The 15,119-nt window shown below is 42.2% G+C and overlaps 1 protein-coding gene across 4 annotated transcripts in view; it reads left to right on the top strand.

Moving 5' to 3' along the window:
* Nucleotides 1-15,119, top strand: part of CARS1 (cysteinyl-tRNA synthetase 1) — a 54,965-nt gene that overhangs the window by 33,596 nt on the left and 6,250 nt on the right. For all 4 annotated transcript variants that reach the window (XM_065594714.1, XM_005293933.5, XM_008164495.4 and 1 more), the window contains 3 exons: nucleotides 1,319-1,508; nucleotides 1,984-2,052; nucleotides 6,230-6,311. In XM_065594714.1, the coding sequence (XP_065450786.1) occupies nucleotides 1,319-1,508; nucleotides 1,984-2,052; nucleotides 6,230-6,311 (341 nt within the window). The remainder of the gene's footprint in view (nucleotides 1-1,318; nucleotides 1,509-1,983; nucleotides 2,053-6,229; nucleotides 6,312-15,119) is intronic.

The raw sequence follows: 15,119 nt of genomic DNA, 5'->3' as shown, positions 1-15,119 counted from the left end.
AAATCTCTTTTGCCTGACGAAATGGGGGACACATACCATATGTATTACAAATCAATTCATGAACAGTTTAAACAGTTTTTCCATGGAAATATTCATGATTAAGGCTGCATGTCTGTCACGGAGGTTGCGGCTGTCACGGATTCTGTGACATACCGCGACTTCCGTGACCTCTGAAGCAGCCAGTGTGGCTGTCCTCAAGGCCAACCAAGTAGCAAGCCCTGTGGTCAGCTGTTCAGGCGGCCCCGGGGACAGCAACACCAGCTCCTGCTGGAGCAGCCCCACAGCCAACCGTTTCAGCTGCTGTTGGAGCGGCCCCGGGGTCAGTCGCTGCTCGGGCAGCTGGCCCTGGGGACCACCCGAGCAGTAGCCCCAGAGGCAGCTGGAGCAGCGGCCCTGGGGGCGGCCAGAGCAGCTGCTACTCGGCGGTTCCTGGACCCAGGGGCTAACTGGGCAGTGGCTGGTGCAGCTGGACGTGGGGGCAGCTGCACCACTGCTGCTCAGCAGTCCCTGATTGCCTGCTCCAGGAACCACCCGAGCAGGGGCTAGTGCCGCTGGCCCTGCGGACTGCCTGAGCAGCAGCCAGAGAGGCTGGCCTCGGGCACCGCCAGAGAAGCAGTACCCCAGAGCAGCAGCGCCACAGGGGCCCCCAGCTGAGGTTTAGTCAAGGGTATTTATAGTAAAGGTCATGGACAGGTCACAGGCTGTGGATTTTTGTTTATTGCCCATGATCTGTCAATGATTTTTACTAAAAATACCCATAACTAAATCATTGCCTTATTCATGATACCTGCTTGGAATGGCTTCATAACATGTAGCTTCAGAACAAGTTTCCCCAAATTAGTGGCATTGCATAGGAATTTATTTAACAGAACACTCAGCTGGCACATTGTGAGAGTAAGCAGCACTATAATGAAGCAGTGAAAAAGGGAAGAGACTGAACAAGCGAATTGTACTGCTTCTGCAAAACATACAGAAAAGTGAGCTCTGAAGTTATGCTAGGTCTGATTTATCTGACAAGTAATAGCTGACAGGACAACTCACCCTTTCTGAGACTTTGTCAGCAATATAGAAGCAATATTTTATTATGCAGGTAAAATATTTTAACAAATCACCTATATAGTGGACACCAACACCTGTCTCTTAATCATCTGTTTTTCCTTCTTCAGGTATCAACTATGACCAAAGAAAGGGAAATCCTTCCCCCCCCTTTGCCCCTCTTACAGAAGCACTCCAGTGTACTGATGGAGCACAGAAATTTTGACATAAATGTTATAATGACGATATAAATTGTAAACTTGTCTGCTTTCCTCTGATTTAGTTTTTATGACAAGAAGGCAGCCATTCATGAAGCACTGTGTGACAACATTGACACTCGCACTGTCTTGGAAGAAATGCGATCTTTAGTCAGCCAGAGCAATTCCTATATTGCTGCTAAGAAAACTGCCAGGCAAATGCCAAATAGACTGCTGCTAGAAAGTATTAGTTCTTATCTCACTCAGATGTTAAAGGTAAGTGATAGTGAGATTTTACATTAAATTAAAAAATAATAGTTGCCATCACGCTATGCAGCTGCTACAGCAATATTTTCCAAACATGTATGGATCAGTACAGTCATTCTGGAGATCTTGCAGGATTCTAAAGAGCCAGTTGCTTAAAAACAAAATCGTAACATTGGGGGGAGGGGAGGGGAACTACAGTTCTTTATCATTTTGTTTTACATTCATTTGCATTTGGTGAATGGCAGAAAAACCAGTACATGGAAAATTGGATATTTGACAGTGAAGTTGTGCAATCAACATCACTAAGGCAACATTTGACTGTCAACTATTTAAGATGCTTTAAGAATAAAGAGCAATCTCCTAGTAGGTTGCCAGAATATGGACTAGATGAGCCTTGTGGCCTCTTCAAACATCAGTATGTCTGATTTCAGTTAGCCTACTTCTATTGAATGAATGTGTCTTTAATTTCCTTTTCCTTGACTAGATCTTTGGTGCCATAGAAAGTGATGAAGCTCTTGGATTCCCTGTTGGAGGAAATGGCCAAAACCTAAATGTAAGTGGAGAACAGAGTACATTCTACTAACTTAGGGTACGTCTATACTTATCTCCAAGTTCCACGGTAAGCAATCGATCTTCTGGGATCGATTTATCATGTCTTGTCTAGACGCGATAAATCGATCCTGGAAGTGCTCGCCATCGACACCGGTCCTGCTCCGCGAGAGGAGTACGGAGTCAACGGGGGAGCCTGCCTGCCACGTGTGGACCTGCGGTAAGTACCTTGTAGTTCGAACTAAGATACTTCGACTTCAGCTACATTATTCACGTAGCTGAAGTTGCGTATCTTAGTTCGAACTGGGGGGTTAGTGTGGACCAGCCCTTATTCTGACTACATATAGTACTTGCTAAAGTACGTGTCTCATTACAAGTACTACATGTATAAATATTTTTATAAATAAAAACACAAAATTATACTGATTAGGGCTCATTGAAGTGCACCAAAAACTAGCAGGGAGGCAGTTGGATTTTGATTTTTGATTTCAGTCTCACTTTCTGATCTCTTTGTAACCCATAATGGTTAGTTAATGGATAGTTAAAGGAGCAACATTTATCTGGCTTCTATAGGCAGCCTTGTTCTGTTCATCTAGCAGTACTACTGCAGTGAGGTATTTCTGCTGAGAGCAATTAGGACACACCTTTTGGGGGATGCTGATTAAGTTCTGTCATGTAGGAGCAATCTTTGGGGGGCAATAGGGGAGTAACACTCCAGAGTGAGGGGAGGCCAGTGATTGTGGTCTTTGCACTGGAGCAAAATCTAACCTGAAAAACGGCACTAGATCTTTCAAGTGTTTTTCCTTTAGCTCGACATCTGATGCCAGTATTTTGAAACATGGTCACATGAGACCATTCAGATTTAAGTGAAGTACATTTAGAAAGGTATTTTCTGTTTCTCCCAAAGAATAGCAATGAAAACATTCACAGAATATTCTAACTTTTTATAGAATAACAAAACAAAACTACACCACCCATTATGACTCACCTAGGAAAAAAAAACTTCCTGTGTTTGGAGTTGAAGCAGATGGATGATGAACACCCAGACTGTGTCTCTGTCTAGCTAGGTATTTATATGGTCCCCATTGCTGTAGTACTGAGTGCTATAGCAGTGGTCTAAATAAATATTTACTAGGAGTTCTGTACCTTTTTCTCTTTTCCAAGACTGTATGGGAGAGAAGGCTGTGTGAAGAAAATGGTACTGTTCCATATTAGAAATCATGAATATTGGATTTCTAATTTAGTTCAGAATTAGCAAACACCATTATCTCAAATTCCAGCAGAAAAGCCAGGACCTTGTTAGTAATCTTTCATAGGTGAGATTAAAAACTTATTTTTTAAACAGTCCTCACAGTGCTAAAAGCAAATGTGCCTTGTAGAAGGACTGGCATTAGTGCAGAACAACAAACAAAGCCTTTCACTGTTAAATACTGCCAAGGTTAGTAGGCATTAAAATGGGTTGATCTTGGAAGGGGTTTTAACATCTGTTTGTAAAATCCATGTAATTCTTTATATCTCTTCTTTTGTAAATCAAACACGCTGGCAATTTTAAATATGAAAAATGAATGTCATCAGCCAAGCACACATGAACAAGCCTATAGTCTGTTTTTTAAAGAAATAGACTTTCATTTCCAGCATCCATTATATTACTAATGATTTGATTTTGACAGTGTCCACCTTAAATTTGTTACTTTCCTTGAATCTTTTGGCAGCTTTCCTTCAAGGTTTTTGTTGTTCTTCTTCTTCTTCTTAGCAAAGTTATGTCCAATTACTTCATTTGGGACCTGACCCATAGCCTGTTGAAGTCACTGAGTCTTTCCATTGATTTCAGTGGGCTTTTGTTCAGGCCCACATTCTTCTTGTTCATGACTGAACATGAGGGGATGAGTAAAAACTGAAACAGGCACTCTCTCAACAAAGTCATAGTCTTTGTTTGAAAACTTTAAAAATTATGACTAGTATATATCCAGTGCTAACCCATTCCAGTTGGTTAATTCATTCAAAATCCATCCTTGTCACTTTGCAATTTGAAAAACCCAGATTCCAGAAGACTTAGGTTTTCAAGTGAATTTAGTGATTTTTTGACAGGTTCACTACTCTGGAAACCAAACTCATCCATCAATATCCACAGAAGAGAATACCGCAAAAGTAGTGGCAGTGCATGGTTCCCCATACCGCCCTGCTCATGTGCCTTAAGCTAGCTTCAGTGAGGAAAAGATAGTGGGAACAAGTGTTTTTCATTCTCCATGGCTTGCACCATTCTTGGTCTTTTTGCTGAGACTGACAGCAGCTGTGATAGTGGTTTTTGTAGTGTGGATTCTTGTTCATGAGGATCTGGACTGAGCCCATCAACTCATTTCACGTAGGCATTTCCATCTTTTAACTGGGTAGGAGCCCTAATGCAAAGATGTTGGGACTCCCCCAAGGCCTTTTCCACTCATTTCCAAGAACTCCATTCACCTCCAGTCTCCTCAGTTAGGTTCATTTATTTGGCATACAGCAAAGCTACGCTGAGTTGATCAGACTTAAGCGTAGGGGCTGAATATAGGGTGCACCAAACATCCAAAGTTAAATAGCAAACCTCTTCCTGTATATACAGGACTACAAAAGGTTTAACAGATGGGAGAAACATTTGAATGGAAGACCTATCATGGAAAATAAATGTGTTCACATTTTTGTCTCTTTTCCTACCCTTTAAGAAATGAAACATTCAGGATAATTCTCTTAAACTTTTGGATTCTGCACTTGGGATTTCTAGAGAGCTGCCCAGGTGCAGTGCTGTTGTATGAACAGCAACAGCTTGTGTTCCCCAGACAGAGCACTAGTCTTCACTAGCCTTGCAAACAGGAGTCTTCCTGTGGGTTTTTTTGCAAGTGGTATTATCTGAGTTTATTTAATATTACTTTCTTGCCATAGCAGAGCCTAATGATGCAAGTAATCTCTCTCTCTTGGAGACACTCAAAGGAAATAAATACTGTATGTGTAACCTAAGGTCTGAGAAAAACTTCAGCCCAAGTGCATAGTGAACATTGTGTTTCGTACAAGAATGATACAAAATGTTAAACATGAAGTGCAGTTCCTCAGCTGATTTAAATAGTCATAGCTCTGTTGAAGTCAATGGTGGTAGCTATGTCAGTTTTCACCAGTTGAGGATCTGCCCTGAAGGGTTAGCTTCTACTTTATATTATATTCTGTCAAGCTTCCTTCTCCACTCTGAGTTTTAGGGTACAGATGTGGGGACCTGCGTGAAAACCTCTAAGCTTAACTACCAGCTTAGATCTGCTTTTGCTGCCACCACCCAAATGATTTATGAGTTATTTGGGAAACTCTGTCTTCCCCCCCTCCCCAAAACCTTTCCCTCCCTGGGTAGCCTTGAGAGACTCCTCTACCAATTCCCTGGTGAACACCGATCCAAGCCGCTTGGATCTTAAAACAAATTAATCATTCCCCCCTTCCCTTTCCCCTCACCAATTCCTGGTGAGTCCAGATCTAATCCCCTTGGATCTTAAAACAAGGAAATATCAATCAGGTTCTTAAAAAGAAGGCTTTTAATTAAAGAAAGAAAGGTAAAAATCATCTCTGTAAAATCAGGATGGAAAATACCTTTACAGGGAAATCAAATTCAAAGAGCCCAGAGGAACCCCTTCTAGCCTTAGGTTCAAAGTTACAGCAAACAGGTAAACCTTCTAGCAAAAGGTACATTTACAAGTTGAGAAAACAAAGATAAACCTAACACGCCTTACCTGGCTGTTACTTACAAGTTTGAAATATGAGAGACTTGTTCAGAAGATTTGGAGAGTATGGATTGATGTCCGGTCCCTCTTAGTCCCAAGAGCGAACAACCCCCAAAACAAAGAGCACAAACAAAAGCCTTCCCCCCACCAAGATTTGAAAGTATCTTGTCCCCTTATTGGTCCTTTGGATCAGGTTTCAGCCAGGTTACCTGAGCTTCTTAAACCTTTACAGGTAAAAGGATTTTGGTGTCTCTGGCCAGGAGGGATTTTATAGTATTGTACACAGGAGGGCTGTTACCCTTCCCTTTATAGTTATGACATATCCCTTTTAGCTCCAGAGAAGAACAGGGCAGAGTTTGGCCCCGTAAGTGCATACATATGAAACAGTTAAGGAAAATGGTTTGAATTTAAATTATTAACTAATCCTAGAAATATTTTGTTCTACAGCTTGAGTCTACAGTGATGCCATACCTACAAGTGTTGTCTGATTTCAGAGAAGGAGTGCGACAAATTGCCAGAGAAAAGAAAGGTAAGGGTTAACTTTTCTAACATTATTGTAACTGATTTCAAGGGGGGGGAGGGGGGAGAGAAAAAATTAAATGTCGTTTTTTGATTATCTGATTTACATAAATAGCGTCTCTCTGCTTTGCGAATAAAAATGGCATATTTTTATTCTATACATATACACATTTATCTGTGTATACAAAAGTAAACCAGAGTTAGTTTGAATCTTTAAATCTTTGCCAGGTGTTCTTTTAATTTATGATTAATTTTCATGTTAACCTGTTGTTAAAGTATTCAGAATTTTGTATAATTGGGAGAGGGAACATGAGGAGTGTGAATGTTCTATTTCCTGTAGTGCCCACAGTGTGCCAGTTGATTGCAAACATAAAAGAAGATGTAGTCCCTGACCTGAAGGGCTTACACACTCTAAAAAGTGTAAATTGTAATTATTCCTTTTATTGGAACCCTCAACCAGTTTGAATACAAACAGGCTCAGTTGTTTCTTCGTGGTTTGATAGCATAGTCTGATCACAAATCCCCAGATAGTATTTTGTGATCTCTTTGGAGTATTCATAGGGGAGTTTGCTGAAGGTTGCTGTGGACTTTTTTCTTCTCCTTAGAAGCTTTGATGCTGCTTTGCGTATTGGCAGCAGAGCTGTATTGTGTTACAAATGCTGTTCTATTAATCTCTCTATGCTTTCGCTTGTTGATGAGCTCCTAATGGATTTCTTGTTCTGCCTACTATTCCCCATGGGTTTTGTGCATCTTCAACATATATTTGATACTGATTTTCTTGAAATTAGTTTCATGACAGAGAGAGAGAGAGTCTTGAAGGCAAAATAGGAAATATTGATTGTTTTTTTTTTAGTAAAATGGCTTGGATTGAGTAGATTGATAATAGTTAGCAAGGAATTCTAATTCTGTTCCCATACTGAAACGTATTAGCCAGAACAAACAGAATAAATATATTACATACACAAAAATGCTTCCAATGATGTGATCATTCAGGTACAATCAACAAACTTATGTTGGCCTAGTTGATCTTAAACATAGTCTTACTGGCTTCAAATTTTATATATTTTAATTTTGATATATTTTTTTTTAAGTTTCAATTCTTCAGTTCACAAGATGAGTTTGAGTGCCTTTTACTATTTAAAACATACATAAAATTTATTTTTTCTTTATGCAAAAAAACCTCAGCAGTTGAGGTCAGATGATTCACACTCTAATAGTTGTGAGGTTTGAATAGCTAGGGCAGGGGCAGGCAAACTTTTTGGCCTGGGAGCCATATCGGGAAATTGTATGGAGGGCTGGTTAGGGGAGGCTGCGCCTCCCCAAACAACCAGGCGTGGCCACCCCACTTGCCCCCTGTCAGCCCCCCCCGAGACCCCTGCCCCATCCAAGCACCCCTTCTCTCTGTCCCCTGACTGCCCCCCGCCACCTCATCCAACCCCCCCTCCTTCCTGACTGCCCCCCTGGACTCCTACCCCCATTCAACCCCCCTGTTCTCCATCCTCTGACCACCCCGACCCCTATCCACACCCCCGCTCCCTGACCACCACCCCGAACTCCCCTGCCCGCTATCCAGCCCCCCACTCCCTGCCCCCTTACTGCGCTGCCTGGAGCACTGGCGGCTGGCAGCACTCCAGCCACGCCTCACAGAGCACCAGGACAGGCAGCCACGCTGCCCGGCTGGAGCCAGCCACGCCACCACGCAGCACAGAGAACCGGGTCAGGCCAGCTCTGCAGCTGCACTGCCTGGCAAGAGCTAGTAGCCCCGCAGCCCAGAGCATTGCACCGGCGCCGGGGCGAACTGAAGCTGCGGGGGAGGGAGAACAGCGGGGAAGGGGCCGGGGACTAGCCTCCCCGGCCAGGAGCTCAGAGGCCAGGCAGGACGGTCCCGTGGGCTGTAGTTTGCCCACCTCTGCTCAAGGGGCTGCTGGTAGTATATTTTCAGGAGAAGAAACCCAGTTCTGGAACTCATTTACCTTGTTGATCCAACAGAACTCAGATTTGTTAATCTTACAGGGCTTCTGCCTGAAATAGGTCTTTTTAAATGGTTTTGATTAGTGGTTGGGAATATTGCCTCTGAGTTTATACTTTTTTTTTTTTTTTAATTGAGGTTGTTGTATATTAAGGGAATGTCGTCTTTTTTTATAGCCAATTGCTGGCAGGATAATGTTAAATATGAATAATTGTGTTCTAATTTTGTAAATGCATCCAGAGGCTTACGTTAATAGGTATGAGTCTTTTATAAAACTAACTATAAAAATAAATGTAACTTTTTTGCCAGTAAGGCAAGCCACAAAGCATTCCACAACCCAAGCACCTGTAATCTGTGAATCTTGTCAGAGGACCAGAGGGAGCTATAACAAAGTGTGTATTCAAACATTATTCAATAAACTCTGTCTTCAACCAGAATGGCCTAATTGTAGGACATTAAAACATCATGTGAAAAGAAGGCTTTATCCATTTCACAAGACTGGCAGACATCTGAATCTGAAACCTGCATTATTCATTCTTAGTGGAGTCTTGATTAACCTGTGACTGTTTCTATTGATGATGATAAATGGGGAAAGAAAAATACCGATGGTGTTTGCTAGTGTACAGTGAGCAGAAATGACTCTAAATAAAATGCTTTTCATAACTTCCAGGAAACGTGGTGGGTTTTTAACTCATCCCATTGTGTCAAGTAACTTCACATCATGTGCCTTTAGGTTCTGTTTCTGTACTTGGGCAACTGCAGAGTTCCTCTATCTCTCCCTCTTAAAGCATACACATTATAGTAGATTTGCTGATCTGTCATGGGGTTCTTAATGTTAGAGAATGCTTGACTCTTTTTGCTTGTCCTCTATTTTAACTTCATTCTTATTTCTTGGATTCCCGCTAAGTCTATTACCTTACTGTAAAGTCTTCCATTACTGAAATCTTGGTATTAGGGAATCTGTCACAGTGTATTATTAGATAGTGGGGGTCTCCCTATTCTACAGCCAGAACAGAGTTGGGAGAACCTACTCCATTTTCCTAATATATCAGATAGACTAAAAGTAGAACTACGCCTCCATCCTTTTTACTGTGCATCCTCTATCTTCACTATTGGCTATAATGTATATTGCTCATTTAATCTTTCAGGGTGACTTATGAATTAACCCTCTTCCCCCTCCACATCTCCCCCCCAAAAAAACTTATTTTACTAGTTCCTGCCCCCAGCTCTGCCTGGCTTCTGAAACCCATTACCTTGAAGTTCACAGCAAATGTCAAGAATGGGCTAGGAGCATCCTAATCAACAATGTGCACCTGGGCAGTGTTACTGAGACAGCGCCAAATCTGGTTTTCCTATCCATTCCCTTCTGTGGACAACAGCAATCTTTGGTGACAGTGACAACTTACAGTTGGTGCAACTGAGATCCATAAACAAGTTCCCCCCCTGTCAGTTAAAGCCTCTTGCTGGCGTGGTGCTAAAATAGAGAATTGGCACAGTTCAGCCGTAAGGTAGTGCATGGAGCCACTGTGCTGACACTTCTAGAGGCACCAGTTGATAACCTCCTCTTATAAATTATGAATTTCTCATGTATAAATTCCTCATTCTCCTCTACACTGAAGGATTTCTTCTGCTTCTTATATTTAATTATTCATAGGTTCAGACTGGTAAATATTTATAACTCAAGCAGACACTGCTTTTATTATACAGTCAGTAGATTTATCATATTAATTCCATGCACGAGATATCATCAACACCTTTCAGTATTAACAGATAATGGGCTAAACTAATCTCTGGTCTCACTCGTTGACTTTGTTAGACTTACACCGAAGATGAATTTGTTCAGCCGTGCCCACCTACCCAGGATAAAGAAAAACAAACAATTCACTGGAGATAGACTGCAGACTAAAGCAAACAGTTCTTTTTAAAATGGAACATTTTCATATGCATACAAAGGCCAGGGTTGATTCCAGCTCTTCAAGCAAAGAACAGATGAGACACAGGTTCATAACACCAAGCAAAGCCAAGGACTCTGATTTTAGTAGTTTAGACAGTGAGGAGGTGTGCATCTGCACCTATATGTGTCAGTGAATAATTGAAGAAAATAGACCCTCTAAAATAATAGCTTACGTTATCCCAATTGGATACTTTGATTCCCTTATCTAAGCCTCATAATGGATGCTGAAGACTTTCCCTGGTATGTGCAAGGTATTGAGAATTATCATCAAATGTTAGTGTTTCTTATACAATATATCCACTAAGAACTACTTGGAAGTGTTGTTCAGTATATTGAACCTACTGAAACATGGGTGCAAGAACAATTTACTGGGGGGGAAGAACCTACTTATTAAAAACTCATGATATAAGTTGACCCAAGTAATCTTGTCACCATCAGCCTCCTCTAGGAAAAAATGCTTACTATGAATCAAACAAGGATCCTAAATTTGGATTGCCAGCAACATAAATACATCCAGAAGCTCTAATTTCTGTACTTGCTCTTGGTGTTGTGTGAACCACTTCTGTTGCTTCTCAAGTAACCAATGTATTTCCTCTTTTCATCACTTTCTTTTATCTCTGAGTAAATACGTGTAGTTTTTTCCTCTCTTTACATATGTCTTTGAACAGTACTTATTTTTGCTTGAGTGATAAATCTGAGACCCTGATCACTTGTGGCCATTAACATCCAATGGCACTTCTGCAAGAAAAGAGATGTTAGCCATGCTGTCCTAGTCAATTTCCAATTCAGCTAAATCACATTCTCCTAAAATCAATCAGTGCTTTTGCAAGTGACTGACTTGGAGAAGGCTAGAGTGAAATGGATAATGAACAGAAAAGCACTTTGGGAAAGATTTTCCATAGAAATGGCCAATGCTTTTATTTAGCACAGCTTTGAAAATGTGTGATATTGGAAGGATACAGGAAAATAGCTTCTCCACTGTCCTGTTGTGTGTAGGTAGGATAGATGTGATTCAGTAGGGCAGTGGTTCCTGATTTTGGATGGATTGGCACTTCCCTACATACCCTCATGCCATGCCTTGGCAGAATTCACAGGATTTAAGCCAGAAAGGACCATTCTGATCATTTAGTCTGACCTTCTGCATAACACTGGATAGGATTCCACCAAGTAGTTTCTGCCTCAAGCCCATACCATTGTTTATCTTTAAAAAAGATAGCCAGTCTTGAGTTAAAGACTTCAAATGATGGAGAATCTGTCAGATCTCTAGATACATTGTTCTAATGGTTAATTACCCTCACTGTTAAAAAATGTGCACCTTATTTCTACTCTGAATTTGTCTAGCTTCAGCTTCCTTGCTGTATCCCTTCTAATTTCTGTCTCTCTTTTCCTCATCTCTCTCTGTTCCACTCATCCCCTCCTTTCTTGTGATGTCCTTTTCTTTACTACTTACAATTTTATTCACTTTTACTGTTTTCCTTGGGGAAGCTTTTAGTGTATTTTCCCCTGCCAACTCATTCTGCCACTCACCAGCAGGCTACAAACTAATTGGGGCAGGAGACATTTTTTGATAGCTTTGTGTTGCTGGGACACCTGCTTTTGCAGCAGAGCTATGTTATGAGAGCAGAGACAAACACAGCGCTTAGTGTAACAGACCGCTTCCTATATCTATAGTACTGTACACAACCTACTCCTGTGGCTATTTTTATTAGGGGACCACATATCACAAGAGCAGGGAGGTTTCACGTATTTTCCTAGAGCATTAATCACAGCAGTAAACTCACAAAGAGCAGTCAAGTGGCTCCAGGCAGGGTGCAGCTTTTCCAGCTGCCTTGAACCCTTTCTTATCCACTCCACTCTGCCCCACGCCATCATAGACTAGGTTAGGAAATGCCATCCAGGTTAGGAAATGCTGCTTTAGGGAACATTGCTGTGAGAAATTCTGAAACCACAATTCAGTATAGGAAATAGAGCTACTAAGAAATGCTACCATGAAATAAGGCCATGTTTTCATTCATTTAGCAATCAGCCTGAAAGAGAGAGTAGACAGGAAACAGTGATAATGACAAAAGGCACTTAATATCTAGAGATTTTTAATATATAAAAAGCTAAAAAAGTTCTGTGTAGTCGCATTTGTTCTGGTCAGCTCCGGTTTCTTTCAGTAGTGATGGCGCTTTCCTGTTTTGCGAGCCAAAACTAAAACTCGGGCAATCCTGCCAGAAAAAAACATGCTTTTAATCTAACCTCCAAAATGTTGTGTTAGAAACTAGATGTCTATAAAGATTTGCTAAATACTTATCTGAATTAGTGAATCAATATTAAACATTAAGCTGCCTGTCTTTGAAATTTCTCTTCCCCCTCCATTGCTAGATTCTTCAGCAGGTTTTAGAGGATTTGACTAAGCACTTGGAAGTAGACATTAGGGGAGCCTTAATATACGTTTGATTAGGTGGGGCTGGAGATTTAAAATATATTTGAACAAAAATTTTATTTCAAGCTCGAGCAATTAAGATTTCTTTATTAAAAATCTTTTTAATTAAAACTAAAGCATGTTAAATTATTTCCCCTGACTGACATGATCAACTGATAATGGCTACATAGGTGATCTGCTTCAAGTCTTTAAAACCTGTATTACCGTTAACCCATCCTTCCTTCCCCACCTGTTATATTTGATTCATCCATCTGTTACGTCATGTCATTAATGTATAATGTAAACTCTTTGGGGTTGGGGCTGTCGTTTTATTGCATGTATGCTACACCTAGTAAAATCGGGCCCTGATCCTTGACTGGGGCTTTGCGGCACTACAGATAATAATGGTATCAAACATTTAGGTAAAATATATCCTCAGTTTCACACATGTGTAGTTCAATTAGCCCTCTGTGAAAGAAATTTACAGTCATGACATCCAGTTGTTTTACGTAACTTGCACTGATTTTTTAAATTATACTTACTGACATTCTGGAAGATAACTAGATGTAGCCGGCAAAAAAAATAGTGATTATAGCTTTTTGTGTATAAAACATTCAAATTATAGCTCCACTTTTACAAAAATTGTTTAAATAGTTAATCAAGTGAAGGAAGAAACAGTTTTGATAATTTCTGAGAAAGGAAATGAGAGGACATGATCAAAGTATATGCAATACTGAAAAGTACGGAGGAAGTCTCTTGAGTTCTGAACTCAAGTAAGGAGACAGTCAATGCAATTAAAAGTGGCAAATTCAAAACTAATAAAATGATTATATTTTTTTACACAATGAATAAATAGACTGTAGAACTCATTGCCACAAGAAGTCATTGAGGCCAACAGCTTAGCAAGATTTAAAAAGAGACTCGGCAATTATATGGCTATCAAGAAGATCTAAAGTCATTAAATCAACAACATTTTGGAAAGGATATTAAACTTCATACTTCAGAGCTTAAGTCAGTCTAACTATTAGAGACCTGGCTGAGACCTAATGTGAGGGGGCAGATTTTCCCACATCTGCCTACTGTGAGGTTCTTACACGTTTCTCTGAAACGTCTGGTTTTGGCCACTGTCTGATACAGTACATTGGACTAGATGGACCTCAAATCTGTAGCATGGCAATTCCTATGTTCCTTCTTACAGGAACTAGTTGGACACCAAAAGTTGCTATTTTTCATCCTTGTATAGAATGTTGAAGAAGTCGTTAGTAGAAGAGCCGGTGCAAGGATATTTTGCGCCCTAGGCGAAATTTCCACCTTGCGCCCCCCCCCCGCCCTCCCACCCCCCAGTAACATCGGTTCATTGAGGGGCAAATCCCAACAAGCCTTTATAGATCACAGGGGCCAGCCGTGCCCAGGGGCTGCTCCCCAGACCAGGTTCCCCCCTCCCTGCCCCCTGAACTCCCCTGGAGGGTGCACAGCCCCCTGTGAGCCGTCCCCACCCCGAGTCCACTCAGTGGCTTTGCCAGGCTTGGGCCGCTGCAGCAGCTTGGCAGGGAGGAGCTGCCTTCTGGGGGCTCCTGCAGCAGGTGCATGTGGGCAGAGGCCCCCGTGCATCCCCCTGGCTCCCCCCTCACCGTGCTCGGGCTCTGCCACTCCCAGGAGTGTGAGCTGCCACTGCACCTCCCGGAGCAGGCTCAGGGCCTTGCGCCCCGGCGGCGGCTCACATGCCCGGGAGTCATAGAGCCCGAGCGTGGCGAGGAGGGACCTGGGGGGCGCATGGGGGCCTCTGCCCGCATGAATCTGCTGCAGCCTGCAGGAGCCCCCGGAGTGGGCACCAGACCGCAGCCTGGGCAGGAGGGGCGGGGGGCGCAGCTGCTCCCCGCTAGCGGTGCCGCTGCCTTTGCAGGGCTCCTGTCCCCCTGCGCCGCGCCGGCTCCTCCATGGCTGGGGCTCACCACCAATGCTCTGGCTGTCTGGTGCCTCCGGAAGGCGGCTTCTCCCTGCCAAGCCAGGGCACTGCTTTTTGGCGCCCTCAGAGCCATCCTTAGGATTTATGGGTCCCTATGCAGTATTATTAAACTGGTGCCGCTATGCCCGATGGCAGCCTGAGTTTGCAGCCCGGCGGGGGCGGAGGGACAAGGCAGAAAGAATAACAAGACGCCCAGCCCGCCTCACGGTGGCAGAGAGTCACAGTTCCCCGCAGAGACCCCTGTAACCTCTCCCTCAGGCAGAATGGACATGCAGAAGGTACCTAATTAAAAGCACTAAAATTGGGAATAAAAAAAATGTCAGTCGCAGGTTTTTTTATATGCCCTGAAGTTTCAGACATTTATTTGCAAAAACTTTGTAGCAAGGGTGAGTCAGCTGTCTTGCTGAATACAACATTAAATATTATGGAATACGTGATGCAGCTCTTCTCTGTTTTACATTTTCTTAATCAGTATTTCTAAGCTGATTTTATATTTTAAATGTACTCTTAAGCCTTCATAAA

This window comes from Chrysemys picta, chromosome 4, assembly GCF_011386835.1.
Source record: "Chrysemys picta bellii isolate R12L10 chromosome 4, ASM1138683v2, whole genome shotgun sequence".
NCBI lineage: Eukaryota > Metazoa > Chordata > Testudines > Emydidae > Chrysemys > Chrysemys picta.
Note: the sequence above shows the minus strand (reverse complement) of the source record. Positions and strands in the feature narration are given on the sequence as shown.